The sequence below is a fragment of the Camelus dromedarius genome, chromosome 16 (genome assembly GCF_036321535.1).
Source record: "Camelus dromedarius isolate mCamDro1 chromosome 16, mCamDro1.pat, whole genome shotgun sequence".
NCBI lineage: Eukaryota > Metazoa > Chordata > Mammalia > Artiodactyla > Camelidae > Camelus > Camelus dromedarius.
This window is the reverse complement of record NC_087451.1, coordinates 25,108,600-25,129,243: the sequence shown is the minus strand read 5'-3', so window position 1 is coordinate 25,129,243 and position 20,644 is coordinate 25,108,600. Positions and strand designations below refer to the sequence as shown.

General features: G+C 45.9%; 1 protein-coding gene and 1 pseudogene across 2 annotated transcripts in view; both read right to left on the bottom strand.

The window, feature by feature from the left end:
• The window catches only part of AKAP10 (A-kinase anchoring protein 10), a 45,650-nt gene extending 35,599 nt beyond the window's left edge, over positions 1-10,051 (bottom strand). The window contains exons 1-2 of one of the 2 annotated variants that reach the window (XM_031467543.2): positions 9,826-10,051; positions 2,767-2,814 (exon numbers count right to left, since the gene is read on the bottom strand). In XM_031467543.2, the coding sequence (XP_031323403.2) occupies positions 2,767-2,814; positions 9,826-9,913 (136 nt within the window). In that variant the 5' untranslated portion in view covers positions 9,914-10,051. The remainder of the gene's footprint in view (positions 1-2,766; positions 2,815-9,825) is intronic. The other variant, XM_031467544.2, reaches the window with a different exon arrangement.
• A 1,154-nt stretch (positions 10,052-11,205) lies between these two features.
• On the bottom strand, positions 11,206-18,205 carry LOC105085105 (capZ-interacting protein-like; annotated as a pseudogene).
• Between the last annotated feature and the right edge of the window lie 2,439 nt (positions 18,206-20,644).

Genomic DNA, 20,644 nt, shown 5'->3' with positions numbered 1-20,644 from the left:
ACTTTTTTTTAGCTGTAAGCTCACCCCACTCAAATAAACTTAAGTGGGACCCTAATATGTCTGTAAATCAGACAGAAGTCTAGGTAAAATAGATATCTAAAATCTAATGGTTATCTAGAATAGACAAAACAGAGTTAATAGTAACTCCGGCTGATTGCGGGGGAAAGCCTCACGCACACCCTGGCCGTGGGCCTCTCAGCGACAGCTCCGATGGCACAGCTCTGTGGACTGGAGGCCAGGTGCGAACCCCGATCTGCATCTCAGGCTGACCTCTGATCTGGGATTCAGTCCCCTGTCTCTTTTATTTGCTACTAGTCATCCTCACTTTGACTTTACGATCTCGAGACCAATTTGTCCAAATGTCAAACTTCCCACATTCTCTTCCAGACCGATTCTCCATCTTTAACTTCCCTCTCTCTGCTCAGCCCACTGGTCCCCAAAGCTCAAAATCTGTTGACTTTTTCTGCAAGATACTCACCTGTTTATTCTCAACACCACACCCTTAGTACAGATTTTTCTGCGTTACAGCAGAAGCACTTCTAGGCCTCCACCCTATGTAACTCGCCTTTCACAAAGGCCATATGTAAAGCACCAACATCCTGTTCAAAAGCCCAGAGTGACTCCCCGTTTTCTCTCAACTCTCTTTTCTGGTCCTTAAGACCCTCTACATTCTGACCTTAATCTATCTGTAAAAATTTCCCTTAACTAGTCTGAAGGTCCCTCTGCCCAGTATATACTCAAGAAATAAGAAGCTGGGCTGGTAGGGGAAAAAGAGAAAGAATCAACTCTTCCATTCAAACCCTTCCTAGTGTTCCCACGGGTCAAGTCTCACTTCTACGAAGTCTTCAGACACCATTTGCTGAGCTCAAACTCCCCCAAACTCCTTGTGATACTATAAACGCCTCTGTTGAAACGAGACAGTAACAGCCCCCAATGTACCACCTACTATGTACCAGGCACTGTACTGGTTTCTTATTTCATTTATCTCTCACAACAATCTTGCAAGTCCAGTGTTTTCCTCATTTTGGAGATGAGTACACAAACAGAAAAAGGTAAGTACTTAGTCGTAGCCGTAAGTCAAAGACGTAGGAGTCACTTCAAGAAGCAGGATTTCAACCTTGGTCTGCTAGACTCTAGAAAGTCACTCTTTTATCTTTGGTTAAAAACTCCAACTCTAGAGTTATCGTGGGGACAAGGTAACACATGTATATCAGTCTCAAAAGCACTTCCCACCTCACATCCCAAAACTGAACATGTAATTTCCCAGCTGGGCTCTGCACCAGTCACAGCCTTAGGCAAGCAGAAAGGTGGGTATTAACCTTAACCTTCTCCCCCCATACCTTACACTTAATCAAGAACAAAGCTCTGCCCATTTCATCTCCTCAATCATCTGCCCAGGTCTCTTTATCTCCATCACTGCTGGCCTCACCCAGGCCATCTGTGGAATCACTGGATTAATGCTGCTCCCCCACCAAACTGTAAGGTGGAGGAGGGCGGGGTCTGGGTCTAAGTCTTTTCTGGTTACAGCTACAGCTACAGCCACAGTTCCGTCTAACGCCTGGAACAGAAGAGGTGCTCAATAAACCGGAGCTGTCACTCTTTCAGTTCACCTGCTGCTGCTCTAAGCTTGTCCTTCTAATCAGACTGCAAACTTCTGGAGGGCCTGCGTCCTCTGCTGCTTCTGTCTTATTCTAAAGTCAGTGAATGCTAAGCACAGATTGTGGACTGTCACAAACAGAACAAGGGACTATTTTAGCCTGGTACACATTCAGAGCTTAGGTAGGCCAAACCCCCCCGTCTTACAAAGGAGGGAAGTCACACGACTCCCTAAGGTCCCACCGTCAGAGGCAGAGCTTAGGGCAGAAGGCTGGTGTGCCTCAGACATCAGCATGCCTTCCTTCCACTAGCCTAGTCTTCACAAGCCTCTGCTCACTGAGGGCTTTGAGCCTTTACCAATGCCAATCAAATTCTGCTTAAAGAAGGCAGTATGAATGGACATGGAACCCAACCGGTTTTAAATGATCAGAAATAAGCAGAAAATAAGGCTGTAAACCACCCCACTTCTCTGATCTCACAAGTCTCTTAAGTTATAATTAGTGTCTCTCTGGCAAACTGAGCATATGGGGTTAATATTCAACGCTAGCTACACAACATATAAACACTTAAAAAAATGTAAGCAGCAATCTATAGATTTCATGTAAACAAATTACATTTATGAAGTTTATATATAATGGATATAGGAATAATTTTCATTGTAATTTTCCCACTCCAGTTTTGTGCACTGACATAATGAAACCTCTCAAAGCTACAGCAGGGATTCCAATGTGAAAAGGCACGCTCCTCCCCATAGATAAGGATAACATGTCGACTCCAACGAAGTGTTCCGAGTAAACGTGAAGGCCATGCATCCAAAGCAGTAAGGCAGTGGAACTGTAAGCCTCACGCTTCCAGACAGACCACGGAAAAACAAGGCTTCTCAGGTCAGTTGTCAGGCTGCTCGGTAAAGAGTATTGCTTGCTTTTTGTTTTTTAAAATAAAGTCAACCAACCACTTTTAGGGAACAATCAGATGTGTGACTCACAAGGAGGACACTGATTCACTGCAACCACTGGGGCAGCCAACAAGTGCGTGTTGGTGAGAGGTTACAATATGCTGGTGCTGAAGAGCATATAAACTAACAGGGAAGTAAGTCACAATCACAGGTGATTGTTAAAGGAGGCAGAACAGCAGGATTAAAGAGCCCACCCCTGCCAAGCGCTGACTCACCTTTAACTGACTTGACATCGGAGGTCTTGTCTTGTTCCTTGCCTTTCACTGGAAGGTAAGAGAGCATTATGACCAACTTCCACAGTCAGAAAGTTCCATTCCACACATTGTAAAGGCCAGACAAGCTTCATTCTAACAGAGGAGTGTTCAAAGTTCCACAACAATGGACTAACTGCCTTGGAGGGGGGGCAGGGCAACCGTCAGGGAAGCTTCTCTCAGGAAGTGACCTTTGAACAGCATTTGGTCACTGAGTGCTTAAGGAGAGACAGTGTCGGAATATCTGGGTTCAAATTCTGGCTCTGCCATTCCATAGCCCCGTGACCCTGGATAAGTTACCTTAATTTCCTGAGTCTCAGTTTCCTTGATTTATGAAACTAGGTCACTGTTACGAGCTAGGAAAGAATCATTTCATCAGGGAGGATTTCAACCGCGGTCAGCTAGACTCTAGAAAGTCACTCTTTTACCTTTGGTTAAAAACTCCGCCTCTAGAGTTACTGTGTGGATAACACATGTAAGTGGATGTCTCAAAAGCACCCCCCACCCTACATCCCAAAACTGAACATGCCGTTTCCCAGTTGGGCTCTCCACCGGTCACAGTGGAGACTTCCTCAGAGCGCTACAGGTGAAAAAATAAATACTTGTAAAGGGCTTAGAAGAGGGACTAGGACAGAGGAAATTTAGGACATTGTATAGTATCATGACCACGTGCCACTGACTACTGGATGCGTCCTGAAGAAAAAGACAGGCTCTTACTTACTGGGTATTTCCACCACAGCATCAAATACAAACATTTGAAAACTTCGAGTACTCAAGGTTTAACAACTGTCTCTTAAAAAATTATACAATCCCTCCTTCATTACATAAAACACTGGAAATTCTAACGCAGATATACTAACATCCAAGAAGGAAGGTGCATGGCAGCTTAAGCCAAGTGTGAACCTTACAGAATCTGACACAAGACTATTTTTAACCCACTTTACTTTTCTTGTGTCAAATTCTGGGCTCCTATCCACCTGGAATTCATTTCTGTATTATAAGGGGCTGGCGGACTACAGCCCAAGGGCCAGATCCAGCCCACCGTCAGTTTTTTGCAGTGTATACATATTGTCTGTCTGTGGCCACAAGGACAGAGCGAGACAGGCCACAGAGCCTGCAGAGCCTAACACAGTCACTATCTGGCCTTTTACAGAAAGTCTGCCTACCCCTGATGTACATAACAGGGGGGAGGAAATCGTAATTGTTTTTCCATTTTTTTTTTTTTTTTTGCCAAATGGATAACAAACATCACTTACCAATTATTCCAACTCTTCCCAACTGAGTAAGAACTCTACATGCCAACTTCCCATACAGATCGAGGTCTGTCTCTGGGCCTACTGTTGCAATTACTTAACTACATAATAAGCCTCTGGCAGAGCCAAGTCCCCGGTCATTCCTTTTTCAAAAGTACCTTCCATATTAACCATAGGATCAACTTCCTGACCCTAAAACCCCCATGGCAGGTTCTTTTTAAATAGCACTGGCTTAATGACTAATATGGGTGAAAGTTCACATCTTTCTGGTAGGGAGTCTTTCTATTCACGAACATAGTACACCTCCACTTACCTGGGTCTCCCTTTATGTCCAGTTACGTTTTGTAAACTCCATAAAGATTTCACAGTCTTTTGTCTATATTGGCATACAGGGATGCAACTGAGTTTTAAATACTTGTTCTATGGTGTATGTGCAGATTTTCTCGAATTTTTTATACACAGTCATATTATCTGTGAATAATGGCTCTTTCCCTCCCAAATTCCCTTTCCCTCCCAAAACTGAACTCTTCCATCTTTTTTTCATGTGTGTGTAATTGTGAAGACTATGTTAGCTTTCTTTTTGTTTATATATCCCTGATACAGTTTTCTATCCTTTTACTTTGAACCTTCCCGTGATCTTTTTAACATCTAAACAGTACAGAACAGGAATCTAACGTGAAGGTCACCATCTTTTTATTGCCTGGGTCAGTCCATTTCTGTATATGGTGATCACTGCTTTTTATTTCTAAAAATGAACATTCTTAAAGCTCTAACTACAACTATGAATTTGTTGACTTCTCCTGGTAATTCTGTATATTTTGTTTTATATATTTGGAGACTAATTTTCAGTACAAACCAGTTCAGAATTTTATCTTCCTAGTACCCTGCTCATTTTATTGTAATGTACAGACCTTTTAAGCCCCTAATAACATTTTATGCTTTCAAATATTTCACCTACCAAACAAGCTTTCTTCTGGTCAATATTTGCCTGGTATATCTTTTCCATTTATTTTCAATTTCTCTATGTCCTTATGTTTTGGTTGTACCTCTGGTAAATAGCTTATGGCTGGATTTTGGCTTATTATCCAACCTGAATCTTTATCTTTTAGCCCACTTATATGGACTTTTGCTAGATTTTTAGCCATACAGATTTTAGTCTATTTACATTTATTGTGATCACTGATCTATTTAGGTTTATTTCTGCCACATTATTTTATACTACTGACTTCTCCTTTTTGTGTATTTCTTTTTATTATGAAACATTTAAAACATAAAGGCAAGACTGCACTTTAATATAAGGAACACTCGGGTTTAGCAAATTTTAACATTATGCCATTATTTGCTTCAGAAGAATTTTTAAAAGAAATAAAACATTGCAGGTACAACTGAAGTCCCTCCCTGATCTCATTCTCCCCTCCCTAGAGAAGGCAGGAATGAGAAGCTTCTCATTCTCTAGAAAAGCAATCTCATAAATTGATATTTATGGTTTCCATCCACATTTTCACTCCATAATATGTTTGTATCCATAAATAATAAATGGCATTGTTTGAAGGTTTTAAACTTGCATATACACGTGGTTGTACCAATTGTCAGTTCCAGCAGCAGTGCATCCTAACCAAACTCTGACACGGACAAGCTTCCATCCCAGCCCCTAAGGCCTTTTTAAGAACTTCACTCCCGCAAGCAACAACTCTCCTCTGCGTCACCACCCCCCCCCCTCGCGCTTACTGGAGCCTCCCTGTCAGCAGACAAGCCCTCTAGCTCTTTCAGCTTAAACAAAACTCGCCCACCCCAAAAGCGCCTCTGGCTACTGCCCCTCTTCTCCCTTTCCACTGCAAAGTTTCTGCAGAATTATGTTTTCACTTATTCTTTGTATTTTCCTCACTCCCCTTTCTCCCCTCAACCTGTTCCACTGACACCACTCTTATAAAAGTCAGGAATTACTTCTGCGTTATCAAACTGAGTGGCTATTTCTATTTATCTTGACCTTCCAAGTGACATTCAATACAATAGTCCCTCCTTTTTGAAATACTATCTTCTCTTAGCTACCATGACATTGCACTCCTACATCACTGGCATTTTCTTTTCGATTCTCCTTTGCCAATGGCTCAAGTTCTTCAACTTAACTTCGAAAAGCTCGATTAATCCCAGAGCTCTCCCCTAGTCCACAGAATGGCAGGAAGTGCTACCTGGCCACTGAACTCGGTCTCCCCTTCCTAGCAAGAGGGCTGCAGCCTGGCACAAGCTGGCGAGCTTCTCTGCATTTCCCAGAAGCCCCAAGGCTGGCCAGGACCGTCCGACTAGGTTCTCACCAAGAGAAAGTGAGCACAAGTGGTAAGGGCCACTTCCTGGCCAAAGCTTCTCTTTCCTCCATACTCTTTCCCCTGTCACTGGTCAGAAAACTGACAGAGGTAGCTATGATCTGGCTTTGCTAAAAAAGACTATGCCCTAAGAGACAGAGGAATAACAAGATAGGAGAAAAATGATCCCTGAATGTGGTGAGACAAAGCCACCTGATGCCCAGGAACTGAACTGTTACACAAGAGAGAAACAGAGGCCTATCTTATTTGAGCCATTATACTTAACGTCTTTTTGTTATGGTAGCTTAGCCTTTCTATGCAACTACTTCATATATCATGTGTATTCCCTAAATGATCTCAAAGAGTCCTGCAAAATGCCTCTAAATCCAGATCCAGAACTCAAGCTCTGGCCTCCCTTCAGAACTACAGACTTGTACATCCAGCTGCCTCCTTGATCTATCCACATGGACTGTCCCGGAGTTACTGCAAACTCACAACTGCAAAAGGAGAATTCTTGATTCTTCCTACCTGAGCTCTAAGCTTTCCAAAGCTTCCCAGTTTTCCTTCACTCCAATCTCTTGAAATTCAAGTCATGCCATCTCTATCTCCAAAACACACCCCCTCGCCCTCCTCTCCCAGTGAACTTCAGCCTTCTTTCCATCCTTGAGTAAACCCAGCTCCTCCTTGCCTCAGGACATTTGCACTACCAGTTTTCTGGAATGTAGTTTCTTTTATTTCTGCAAGGCTGATGCTCTTTCCTCACTGAGACCTCGGCTTAAATACCACCTTCTCAGACAAGCTTTTCCTTCCTATCTGAATGCAAACTGTCACCTGGGGATCTGCTCCCACATCACTGTTTAAATTCCCTGCACAGCACGTACTACTAGCTGATATTTTTCTTATTTTTATTCACTTATTCAACAAATATTTACTAAATTTCTAAGTATATCCCAGGCACTGATCTAGACATGGGGATATAGCCATGAACAAAAATCAGCTTCCATCCTAACAAAACACACGGTAAAGCAGACGGTGATAAATGCTGCAGAGAAAAACAAGGCACAGCAAGGGGGCGAGGGCCTGGGCTGCGGACTGCAATCCTAAGCAGGAAGGTCAGAGAAAGCTTCACTAAGATGTCAATTAACCAAAACCTGAACGAGCTAGGGGAACAAAATAGGTGTGTATCTGTGGGAAGAGGCTTCCAGACAGAGAGAAGTGCAAAGGCCCTGAAGGAGGAACTACCTGACAACAAGGAGGCCAGTATAAATGGAAGACTAATAGAGAAAGAGAGCAGGAGAAGAACACAGAGAAGAAATGCAATATAACAGGCCTGAAATATACCAGAGGGGTCAAGGATGGAGGAAGGGAAACCAAACTGAAGCCCAGAGCTACATAATGCTGCTTCCTCGGTCTACATATAAAACTGGCTTCCTCTTGACATTTAAGATTGGAATGACATCCCCTCAGAGGACTTCCTTAATCACCCAGTTTATGTAGAGATGACTGTCTAGAGCAGGATGGTAAGAAGTGGTTGGATCTGGATATGTTCTGGGGTCGACGACTTGTCGATGGATCAGATCTAGAGCAGGAGAGAGAGGTTCAAGAATGTACTAAGGTTTTAGCCCGAGCAATCCTTTAAAAGGCAAGAAATGCAATTTATTGAGTTGAGAAAAACTGATGAACTGGTTTAGGAAGACTAAATCTGAAGTTAAATTTCAGATACAGTAACCTAAAGATTTATCTACTAGTCGATCCATTAGACAACTACGCGGTAGAGGTATAAAGTGGACCAGCAGTTGGATATACAGTCCGGATTCAGGGCAGAGAATCCAAGCTGGAGATGTGAATTTGGGACTCACCAGCAGATATGTGGTATTTAGAAGTGGTATTTGGAGACTGGATGGGATCTCTAAATAGGACCATCTTCAGTTTCTATTCTTGCCACATCCAGTCTCCAAAAAGCACCTAGAATGATCTTTTTAAAACATTAAATAAGATCAAATCACTCCTCTTCTAAAATTTTAAAGTAATATTGCCTCTGCACTTGGAATAAAACCTAACCGCGAGCCACAAAGCTCCGAATCACCTGACCCTGGTCCTCCTCTCCGCCCGAGTTGCTCTGGGCTTCTTTTCTTTCCCGAAGGGCTCCAAACTCTTCTTGGCCTCTATGGTACCTCCTGCGTTCCTGCAGCTCTAAGTTTCAGGGTCACCTGCTAAGGCCTTTGACTAACATCAAACCAAAATATGTGTTTTCTCTCTCATAACACTTTACTCAATTTGTAAAGAGAGAGAGAGAGATTTATTGTCTGCCTACCCCAGAAGACAATAACCTCCATGAGTAGAGGGACTTTGTCTTGTTTGGTGCTCAGCAGTGAGGGCCTAGCACAGTGCCTGGCAAACAGCAGACTTTCAAAAGTATTTAATAAATAGAGACAACAGTCTATTGTGCAACATGCCATTCGCCCCATTATACACAGAATGCCTTTCCTGTTTTAAAAAACAAAACCCCCCCAACTAACCATTTCAACACTGTCAGACAAATTAAAGGGCTGTTAACTGCACCAAGGTTAAAAATATCGGCTTCATTCATTCACAGCGGTTTTCATTCATTCTGAGAGGTTTCATTCACTCATCACATGGCTTCAGTTACTAAACCTCTGTGTGTACTTAAAAGGAATTCTTTAATTTCTAGAGTTTAATGGGGCCTTTAGGAATCATCTGAGTCTCAGTTGAGAGAGGAAAGTGGGTTAACATTTTTCTGTCCCAGGTGACACAGTTAGTAGTAGGGCTGTCACGTGAATCCAAGTCCCTGATTTAGTTTAGTCTTTTTCCCAAAACCTGTTTTTGTCCGGGAGATTTTCTCTGAAGCAACAAGAATTGATACAAGAACCACTATCATCCAAAAAAGACCCACACTCGTTCACTGTGGATAGGAACCCCTACTTAAAAGCCGCGTCTACTTAAAAACTAGGTAGCTATTACTACTGAAAACCAGGAATAGAAGGAGTCTGTTTATAAAGTTAGGGTTCCAGTACTTAGTAAACTTGCTAAGTCATCAAAAGAAGTAGTCGCCTTCATCAAGGAACTTTTAGCCCTAAGTTAAGCAATGTCATTTTAGGAACAGCAGAATCCCCCTGCTGGAAACTGGAAAAAAAGGGGAAACAGGAAAACAGCACCGGCTGAAGAAAACATTTTTTCACGTGTTGCTTTTACACAGTGACCCCTCGATATTCTCACGAGTCGCAGGAATTCCCTCTTTCTTGTACACACACGCACAACCGGAAAACTGTCCTGACGAAAAAGGCACTGCCTCGCGCGGGTCGGGGCGCACGAACGCCTCGGGGCAGCGGGCCCAGCGCCCGCCCGCGCGGAGGCCGCGTCCCTCCCGCAGAGCCCGGGCGGGCCGCCGCCCCGAGGCCCCGCCGCCCGCCGCCCCCGGGCCCGGTCGCGCCGCCCGCGCCCCTCGCTACCTTTCCGCCGGAAGAAGGACATGGCGGGGCCCGGGTCGGGGCGGAGGGCGCGGGGGGACTGGCGCGGGGAGGGCCCGGCTCCCCTCATTCAGCAACCGGCCCGGACCTCCGGGTCCGCAGCGGCCGCCGCGCTAGCCCGAAGAGAGACCCTTCTTCCGGTTGTGGGCCCCGCCGCCTCCCCGCGACGCCCGGGCAGCTCCCGCCGCCATATTATCAACAAGCCGCCCGCCCGGAGTTCCGGTCCTTCCCCGCGCGGGGCTTCACGGGAGGCCGCGCAGGCCCCGCCCCCCGCCCGCCCACGTGACGCGCGCGCACCGCCTGCGCCTGGCCCGGGGCCCCGCGGCTCTCCGGTGTCCCGGCGCTGCGGGCGCGGCCCCCGCCAGGTCAGCCCTCTCCGAGCCGGAGCCCCGCGAGCCGGGGGCCCTGCCTTGGCGCGAGTGTGGTCCGGGCGCCGGCAGTCAGAGCAGCCGCACCCCGCGCTCCCAGCGAGCGGGCCCCGGTGCGGGCCTCGGGATGGGGACTCGGAGCCATCACCCGCCTCGTGAGGCTCCGGGGCCCCGCGGTCACCGCGACCTCGGCCGTGGACAAGGAGAGTGGCTTTATTTCAGGGCTCGACTCCTGCCAACGCTCAGCTCCGAAAGGACAGCCATATAAAAGCCTCGCCAGGATTTACCAGGCGTACTCCAGTGGGTCATCCTACGAGCCCTGCTCAAATGCCGGTTTCCTATGAACCTCGACCTTCCTCTGCCCCTAAAGCAGAGTGCCGAGCCTCCCACCCCTGGGGCCCCTGATCCCGGGGCTGGGTGACCACTGCAGGCGTGCGCTCCTGCGGGGGAGGAGCCTGAGTTTTTCAAATCAGTGAAGCCCGTCCTGTGACGGACGGAGCAACTGAGGTCCAGAGAGGAGGCGACTGGTCCAAGATGATTCAGTGTGTCAGTGTTGAGACTGCAGTCGAGGCAGTCACCGGAACCTGGGGTCCTTGCAGTATATAATCAGAGCAGATTAATAGATGGGTCTGTTTTGGTTTGGGGGCATGTAAGGCAATCGCACCTGATATATATTGGAAGTTTACTGTGCGCAGGTGCTGTGCCAAACCCTCCAGACTGGTAATAGTCCTTGGAGTTGATCTTGGTATGGGGGAAACCGGGCATAGAAAAATAACCTGACCAAGGCCGCAACATAACTGGAGGTGGAGCCTGGGTTTCAGACCTAGAGAGTCGGCTCCAGAGCCAAGGTCAAGCCTCTCCCTGGGTGGGGAGAATGTTCGGGCGGGAGCAAGACACTGGCCGCGGCTCTGGACGCCCGAGTATGTCCCTGACCTGAGCAGGTGCGGAGAATGGACATCTGTCCAACCTTGTCCTCCCCGGCGCAGCAGAGGCTTCAGGGGGTCAGCGCCGCGTCCCCGGGGTCAGAAGTGCGCTGGATACCAGCCTGGCGCAGGGGGACCACTGCGATTTGTGCCCGATAAAACCCTGGATCCTGACCCTTCTCCCTGGAAAGGGAGATTGGCTGACGTCAAGGACGATCGGGGCTGGTCTCAATGGGTTCCCTGCTGGGTCAGTGTAAGGCATAAGGGACATCTAGCCAAGGCCTGAGCGCAAGGCAGCTACACACCAAGCAAGAAACTGTGGCGACCTCTCTTCCCTTCCGGGTCCAAACACCTAGGCAGGGCTGTTTTCTATTTGTTGACTCGTTTGTTGGTTGGGACGAAAGGGACAGAGGAGTGCAAGAAATGCCCTGAAAACCTCCGAGACAGGAGCAGTGCACAAGGGTGTGGGGGGAGCGCTCCCGTCTCTGTAAATCTTCCTTTTCTCTCCAACTTCGTAGAATCAACGTAAAAGCAGGGTCCTACAGTGCTGCAGCCCCTCCCAGCAGAAATTCTGGAGCTACCTTTATTTTCAAGACACCTGAATGCCTCCCAGGCAGCTAACAATAGCCGTGATTATTCATTAAGTACTTATCATGTGCTCTCAAAAGTATTAAGTGATTTATAATCACAATCTCACGTAATCGTTTACCTTCTCCACCCCCACCCGAAGCCGGTGTGAGGTGGCTCCCATCATTACCCCCAATTTAGGGATGATGACTACTGAGGCTCAGGTCACTTATCACAGGATCATAAGTCGTAGAGACATGATTTCAATCAGGGTCAGTCTGACGCCAGAGCAATTTGCTTATACCACTTCCTCCAGTCTTCCCCTCCACCTCCTGCTAACAGCCATTTATTCCATGTTTCGGAATGGGATGTCTATTGGATGAGTATAAGGGGATGAATGGTATTTAGCAGTGCGGATGCCTTCTGACTCATCACCCATTAAAGTTTTTATACTCTTAGGGAAGCTTTAAGGGTATTATCATTTAATCTTCTGAAATTTGATGATCCACACATGAATAGAATTAAAATAAAACAAGAATATCAAAATAAACAAGAATATTACATTAGCCTAAATACCCAGTTGTGACTGATACTTTGCGTTGCATTTCCAAGTTAATTTCTTAGAGCCACTGTAATTTACATGTAAAACAAATTTAATTTTTGTAAAGCAAATTTTTACCAGAAGGAATTTCTTTCATTATGTTCCTAATTTTAAGCAAATCCTCATAGTCTTTTTATACTAGTTGTATTAATTACAACAAATCAGTGAGGTAAAATAAGCAAGTTAATTATCATAAAGCCAGTGAATAAAATTAATCTCCTATGACAAACACTGTTTACAAAGCTAATGAACAGTGTCCTATAACAAACATTCATTCTAACGCATGTAGTTTTCTATATCAGACATTCATAACCTCAAGGAAACTATTCAAATAAATATTTTGATATTATAGGAAAAGGAAGCTCCTTATAACTTTTTAATAAGCAGATAAAAACTAGGATTTATAACAAAATTCAGAATATATATTGATATAACTTTAAATTCTTCTTAACTGTCCAAAGGCTAATTTTTAACCCTGTGTTTTACCTTCTCAAAAGCATTTGTGTCAATAACTTTGTAAAATTTATCTCTAAAAAAACTGTGGCTTCTGATTTTCGTTTTAATCAAACCTGAACCAAAGCAATTTGGCCTTAACATAGTTTATTTCTTCTGTAGTCTCTATATTGTGACACCTAAATGGGAGTTTAGATTACATTTTTCCCATCAAAGGAACCCAAAACTAGTAGTCAGGAGGTTATAACAATAATAATTTCCTAGATTTGCAAAACAGAGATTTCTTCTTCTAGTAACAGTGGAACAGGTCATTTGGACAAGCCAGCCACCTGCTAAGGAAAGCTGGAAAGGGTGAACAAAACATTAAAAGACACTGAGGCAATAAAAAGATAATGAAGAATTACCTGGTGAAGATAGAGAAGAAAAACAAAGTCCAGTGAATTAAGCCCTGCATTTGGGTCCTCCTGCTCTGGGAGCATCCACTGTTCATGGAAAAGAGTCTGAGAAGCTGAGTGATGCTTTCGATAGCAACATAGACTAAAGGGAAGAAGTTGGAGCCCAGAGCCTGCTTTGGGCTGGGATTCTGAGAAAGCTGCACCAGCCCTGCAGGGATCTCAACCCATCTTCAAGTCATCTGTGTGGCCCAGGAAATCTTAATCCCTAAAGTAAGCCAAGAAAATCCTACTAGCTAGTGTTCCATGTGCCTGATAGAAGCAAGTGAAAATCCTCTTGGAATAAGATTTCAACACCCAAGGTCTCAAATTATTTCCACAAACAATTTTCAAATATAACATCTGACACACAGTCACAGGTATCAGACATGCGGAGACAATGTTTTAGGAGGAAGAGCCAAGAGAAATGGCAAGTGATAGAAACAGTCGGATGGGAGCTTCAAATAGTAGAATTATTGGACGTAGATTTTAGCATAACTTTGCTTACTGTGGTCAAGGATATAAAAAACAAGACTGGAAATTTGGGCAGAGAACTGGAAACTACAAAAACTGACAGAGCATACGTGAAAAAGAAGCAACTAGAAATTCTAGGACTAAAAAACAAAATAACTGAAACTAATAGCCAAGTAGACGGGTCTGTAAGCAGAGTTACAGCTAAAGAGAGAACTTGTGAAATGGAAGACAAGTCAGAAGAAAATATCCAGAATGAAGCGTGTAGGGAGGGTTAGAGACGTAGAGAATACAGTGAGAAGGTTTACCATGTGTTTGATCAAAGCCCCAGGAGAAGAGAAACAATGTAGCAGAGGAAATATTTGAAAAATTAATGGCTGACAGTTTTCCTGAAGGGATGACAAAAACCAGCCTATCCATTCAAGAGTCACTATGAACTCCATACAAAATGAAGAAAAAAATCCACACCTAGGTTATGAATAATGATACTTAAAGAAACAAAAAACAAGTAAGAATTATTAAACCTAGCTGAGGGTAGGAGAAATAGATTACCTTCAAAGGAATGACACTTTGGCAGCTGATTTTTTCAACAGCTATGATGGAAGCCAGAGGACTGTGGAATTATATCTTCAGTGCGCTAGAAAAAGTAACCACCAACCTGGCATCCTTTACCCATCAAACACATATTTCAAAGGTGACACAAAATTAGACATTTTCAGACAAAATCAGAAAAAAATTGTCACCAGCAGAACTTACTAAAGGATACTCTAACGAGCTTGTTTCACACTATTCACACCAGCCAAGACATTGATAATAGCCAAGATAAGACATATTCACAAGATGGGCAAGCAACTAAATGTCCATCAACAGATGACTGGATAAAGAAGATGTGCTGTATATACAATGGAATAGTACTCAGGCATAAAAAAGGATGAAATAATGCCATTTGCAGCAACATGGATAGACCTAAAGATTATCATACTAAGTTAGGTAAGTCAGACAGAGAAAAATAAATATCATATGATATCACTTACATATGAAATCTTAAAAAAAATGACACAAATGAACTTATTTACAAAGCAGAAAGAGATTCACAGATATAGAAACAAACTTGTGGTTGCCAAAGGGGAAAGAGCTGGGGCGGGGTGGGTAGGGATAAATTGGGAGTTTGGGATTAGCAGATACAAACTACTATAAACAGAACAGATGAACCACAGGTTCCTACTGTACAGCACAGGGAACTGTATTCAATAGTTTGTAATAACCTATTATGAAAAAGAATATATATGTGGAACCGAATCACTATGCTGTACACCAAAAACCAACATGACATTGTAATTCAACTATACCTCAATAAAAATAAAGACAGCAAAAAAAGAATTTGCTTCAGGCAGAAGGAAAGTAACATCAGGTGGAAAGCCTGAGATGCAAGATGTCGTAAAGAGCTAAGTGGTAAATGCGTGGACAAACGTAGATAAACGTTTAATAATAACGTTAGGAAAGATGGGGGCAAGTTCTGCCCTTGCCTCAACGCTGTCGCTCCTCGTCCCTCCGGGCCGAGTCCCGCCCGAACAGGCTGTTTGAACCAGCTGTGGATGTTCTCACCACAGCCCTGGATCTCTTCTTTCTTTTCTTTTTTTCACTCGACCCAACACATTTTTTTTTTAATAGTTCAGTAATTTTCTCTTCTAGTCCAGCGTTTTCAAAATTGCTGGGCCAGTTCAAATGTGGACCCAGCTGAAAGGGTTGTTCTGGGGCCTCCGTGCAACTGAAGGTCTTTGGTGACTTGCAGGGTTTCTGTTTCCAATGATTCTCTTTTGTTTCCAGCCACCTGAAATGACTTTTGACTTACATCCGAGAATCGTGAAAGCTTTAGTCAGAAGGCGCTTACTTTACCCAAACCAGATATGACTCCCTAAATCCCAGGCCGCTTCCGAGGTCAGCCACAGGGAGAGGTGGGTGGGGAGAGCACCTGGGCCCCCTAGGTTGACCAGTACCCCTGGGGACTTGTCATCACAGTAGATTGTTTTAAAAATATATTTTTTAAAACCAAGTCCGTCAAGTGACACAAACTCAAGCTGATAAAAATCTGCTGCGCTCAGATCCACCCTCCATCCTACGGCACGGAGGTGGGGAAATGGCACCCTGTGCCTCCAGGCGGACCCCTGACCCTCAGCACGTCCCGCTTCTGCCAAGGCTTCCCTGGCTTCCAAAGAGACGGTCCAGCAGCTCCCTCACCAGCACGGTCCGCTCCTCTTCACATCTTAGTGTCCTGGGCAGGGTGTTGCCCTCTGTCTCGGGACCTCACTGCTGGTGTCTGGCTGGGCGTGGTCAGGGCTGGAGTCATTTGCTTTTCCCTGCCTTTCCCCTGTCTGGGGCTGTGGCTGCCTCCGCTCCCCCGGAGGACTTTGGGGGGCTCTCCTCTCCCACAGCGGCCTCCTCAGGCCCCTTGCGTCTTGGCTTCTTTCCCCGGGCTCAGCTTCTTCGCTGGCCGCCCTCTCCTTCACCTCCGTAGGCTCCTCCATCTGCTTTCCCTCTGTTTTCTCCTCCGTGGGGCTCCCACACCCGCCCTCTGCCCCTGGGCTGGACGCTGGGGCTGGAGACTGGGGCTGGATGCTGGCCGGCCTTCTCTTCGTGCTGCGGGCCTTCCTCTGTGGCCGTGCCCTCCTCCTCCTGCTTCTCTGTCCTGCTGGACGTCTTGCTCGGAGGAGGGGATCCTGAGGCCTGACTCATGGGGGGAACACATCACCTCCATTCTCTTCCTTGGCACCATTCTCCTGGGAGGGCTCCATGGCCCTGAAGTCTCCCAGGTCCCCACAGTTGGACTGGGACCTTCAGAATTGCCTGGACGGAGGGCGCCTTTTGATCAAGCCCCTGGTCTGCACCTTATTGTGACAGGGCAGACGGCTGCCTCCAGGAGGCTGGCTGGAGCTGATGGGCACCCCTTTGGCTCACTGGCCCGAGAACGCACGCCAGGGCTGCTGGGGGTAGCTGGCAGGCTGTGAAAGGGCAACACCATGGCCTTGAGTCCAGGACTCATGGGTGAGGCCGCAGGAAGCAGGGCTGCTGGATCAAAGGCTAAACTGGCCTGAAGCTTCTCCATCAGAGGAGAGCTCTTCACCTTGACTTTAGGAGTGTGGTTTGCACTGGGCGGTGACTTCTCCCCATTCTGGCCCAGCTCTGCCTTGAGGGGAAGAGAGAGATGGAGCAGCGAGGTTTCCTTCTTGTTTTTCTGGCTAGTGTGTCCTTGGCAGCAGCTGCCTGCTCCCTAAACCGCCCGGCCAGCTGGGCCACGGAAGGGGTGCCAAGTTGTCCGCGTTGGCGTTGGTCCCTGCCGGCCTTTCTTCCCTGTCCTCTAGGGGTGACTCAGAGGCGGCTGTGCGCTCCTCGTTCGGCCCAGCTTCCCGATCCCTGCTCTCTGCTGGCCAGGTTCCCCTGCAGCCGCACGGCGCAGGTGGGTGACTGGCTTGCTGGCTGCGGGACTTGGATCTTTTATGTGGAAGTCTAGTTGATTTACAAGGTCGTGTTAGTTTCAGGTGTACAGCATAGTGATTCAGTTATACATACACACATATATATATATGTGTGTATGTATATATTCTTTTTCAGATTCTTTTCCATTATGGGCTATTACAAGAAATTGAAAGTAGTTCCCTGTGCTGTACAGCAGGATCTTGTTTACCTATTTTATATACAGTCGTGTGTGTCTGCTAATCTCAAACTCCTAATATATGCTTCCCCCCACCTTCCTCTTTGGTAACCGTAAATTTGTTTTCTGTGTCTGTGAGTCTATTTCTATTTTGTAAATAAGTTCATTTGTATCATTGTTTTTAGGTTCCACATGTAACTGATATCATATGATATTTGTCTTTGTCTGTCTGACTTACTTCACTTAGTTTGATCTCCTCTGGGTCCTTCCATATTGCTGCAAATTGCATTAGTTCATTCTTTTTAATGGCTGAGTAGTATTCCATTATATGTATATATGTGTGTGTGTGTGTGTGTATAAATAGCTTCTTTATCCAGTCATCCAGGCCATTTAGGTTGCTTCCATGTCTTGACTAGTGTAAATAGTGCTGCTGTGAACATTGGGGTGCATGTATCTTTTTGAATTAGAATTTCCTTCAAATATATGTCCAGGAGTGAGATTGCTAGATCATATGGGTAATTATTTTTTATTTTTTTAAGGAACCTCCATACTGTTTTCCATAATGGCTACACCAATTTACATTTCCACCAACAGTGTAGGAGGGTTCCCTTTTCTCCACACCCTCTCCAGCATCTATTATTTGCAGACTTTTTGATACGTGAAGTGATACCTCATTGCAGTTTTGATTTGCATTTTTCTGATAGTTAGCAACATTGAGCATCTTTTCATGTGCTTGTCACAGCATTGGATCTTGCCTCGTGGACGAAGCCCCCTAAATGGGAAAGCGCTCTCCCTCCCCACCCTTCCCCTAGTCTGACAGCTTTAAAGCCCACTCTCCCACACACGCCCGGATTCTGGCCATACCTGGTGGCCAGGGCTGAGAGTCCTTTGGCGGGCATGCCATTCCCTCCCAGAGGAGGGTCAGGCTGTGTGGGGACCTGACCTTGACTGTTTGCTTTGAGACAATCAGGAGTGGAGTGTGGATCTCCAGTAGAACGGGGCGTCTTGTGAGGCACCTGCTCCAGCTAAGGTCATGGTGCTGCCACATCCAGAGAGAACAGGGGCCTTGAGGAGTCCGCAGGTCCAGGCTCGTCGGGCATGACCTGTCAAATGCCCCTACTTCACAGCTCCGATTCCACGCCTCCCCATCGACTGTGACTGCAGCTGGGGGGCCATCTGGACCACGCTCTCTTTTCAGCTCTGCCACGCCTACTATTAGACCTAACTCTAACAGTGAGATCCTGGGTCTGCTCTGCAGCAGACTGTCCTGCAGCTGCTCCTTACAAGCTGCCCAAGGGGCCGGCGGCTCTCAAGGTGTGACCATAGCTGGCACTCAGCCACCTTTACCATTTTTCAACCGGAAGCCAGGTGACCACAGGGTCATTAGAGGTATGGCTGCCCTGTACAAGTGCCACAGCCACCACCTGTCATTTCTTTAACATGCTAATTAAAGGTGATAATTTCATGCAGGCGGTTCTGGGTTTAATCCCCAGTGCCTCCATTAAAAAAAAAAAAAAGATAGCTGAAATTATCACCTTAAAACCGCTGGGTGGCGTTTCTCCCAAATTCTGTTATGAAGACCCATCCTTAGAGGCTCAGGTTCTAGACAAAAGGATGGAGGGAAGAGACTAACATCTGCTGAGCGCACACCAGAGGCCAGGTATCGTCCAAGAGACTTTTCACTCGATTACCGTAATATTGCATTTAATTTTCACAGCAGCCTGGGACGTTAGGTGTTATTATTTGCCTCATTTTGCAAACGAGAGAACGAGTCTTCAGAGAGGGTGAATGAATTGCCTTAAGATGTTTTCAGCTCAAAGGCACAGTTCTGCCTGCCTTGAAAGCCCGCATCTCTACGCCGTGCTGCATAAAGGTGTGGTTTGTCAAATCCGCTGGTTCACTTCATTTGAAAACAGTCACCTGACTTTATGTGCGTGTCTTTCTGAGATTGGAAGTAGCTGAACGGTCTCCAGTTCCCTATTTTCTGACTCACACATCCTCTCTTTGCCCTCTCTTGGTGGTGGTGGTTGAGGGGGCGGTCAGAAAGCAAACAAGATACCTGGGTCTGCAGCAGAAATGCGAGACCCCACACACAGCTTTTGTTCTCAAGCCAAGCAGAAGACAGAACCTGTCTGGAGTAGGACTCATCAAACCAAGGTGCTCAGGGCTGAACCATCTCTCCTGAAGACGACCCGAGCCTGTACTTGCTTTTGGACAAAGATGTTTGTAAGAGTTTTTTTTATTTCTTTAGAAATTTAAAAAATTTTATCTTTTAAATAAAAAAGTTATTCTGGTAAAATACACATACATAAGATTCACCATTTTAACTGTTTTTAGGTGTACAGTTCAGCAGTGGTAAATACATTCATACTGCTGTGCAGCCATCACCACGGTCACCCTCCATAACCCTTACCATCTTGTAAAACTGAAACTCTGCCCATTAAACAATACTCCCCTCAAAGATCTGCAAGCATTTTTTTTTCCTGATTGTGTACTTAATAGTAGTGAAAAAAATTAGAAGAATTCAGATCAAGGAGACATTCACCTGAATCAACATGTTTTAGTTTCCTTTTTGTTGAGCAATTAACTGATAAGCTAGTTTGAACCTGACTTTGAGGATAGAATGCCTTTGAGGTTATAGTAGTTTTCAACAGGCAAGTCTTGATGGTAGATCAATTAGCAAATCCTGAAGAATTCATATAAATGGTGTGGTAATGCCTGTTATGTAAGAGTTTTTTAAAATAACAGATGAATGTACAGAGAAACTGAGACTTGCCCTCATTGCGTCAGGCAAGTCGACTGTGTAGCCAAGCAGAGTAAATGCCAAATCGCAGCTCGGTTTTGTGCAAATCCACTCTGCACAGGCTTCTGGAACCCATCTGGCTAATTGTGCCAGCAGGGAGCTGGGAAGCTGGGAGCTGCACTCCTGATGAGGGAAGGCGAGAAGAGAGTCAGTGAGGCCACGTCGAGAGGGAAGCCCTGTGCGGTGGGCGGGGGGAGCGGCCCACGGCGACTTTCTGTCTGGTCTTTCCTCACCAGTGACTGGAGGTCAAGGTTGGCTATCTGGTGAAAACCATTGGATTGGCAAGGAAGGCTGATGCCAGGCTAAGGAGGCCACCATTTCCTAACTGTTTTCTGAGCTTCTGTTCCGTCTGCTACCTCTGCACAGGGAGAGCGCAGGTTTGGGGGCGTCGGTGATCTGGATCTCTGTCCAGGGGCAGTCTTTGACCTTGGGTAAATTCCTCTCCCTTGATGACTGGCGTCTGTAAAATGGAAATACCAGGAGTAGGAGTCTGGAGGCGGTGGCGGAGAGGGGCACGGCTGCTCTCGGGGTTTCT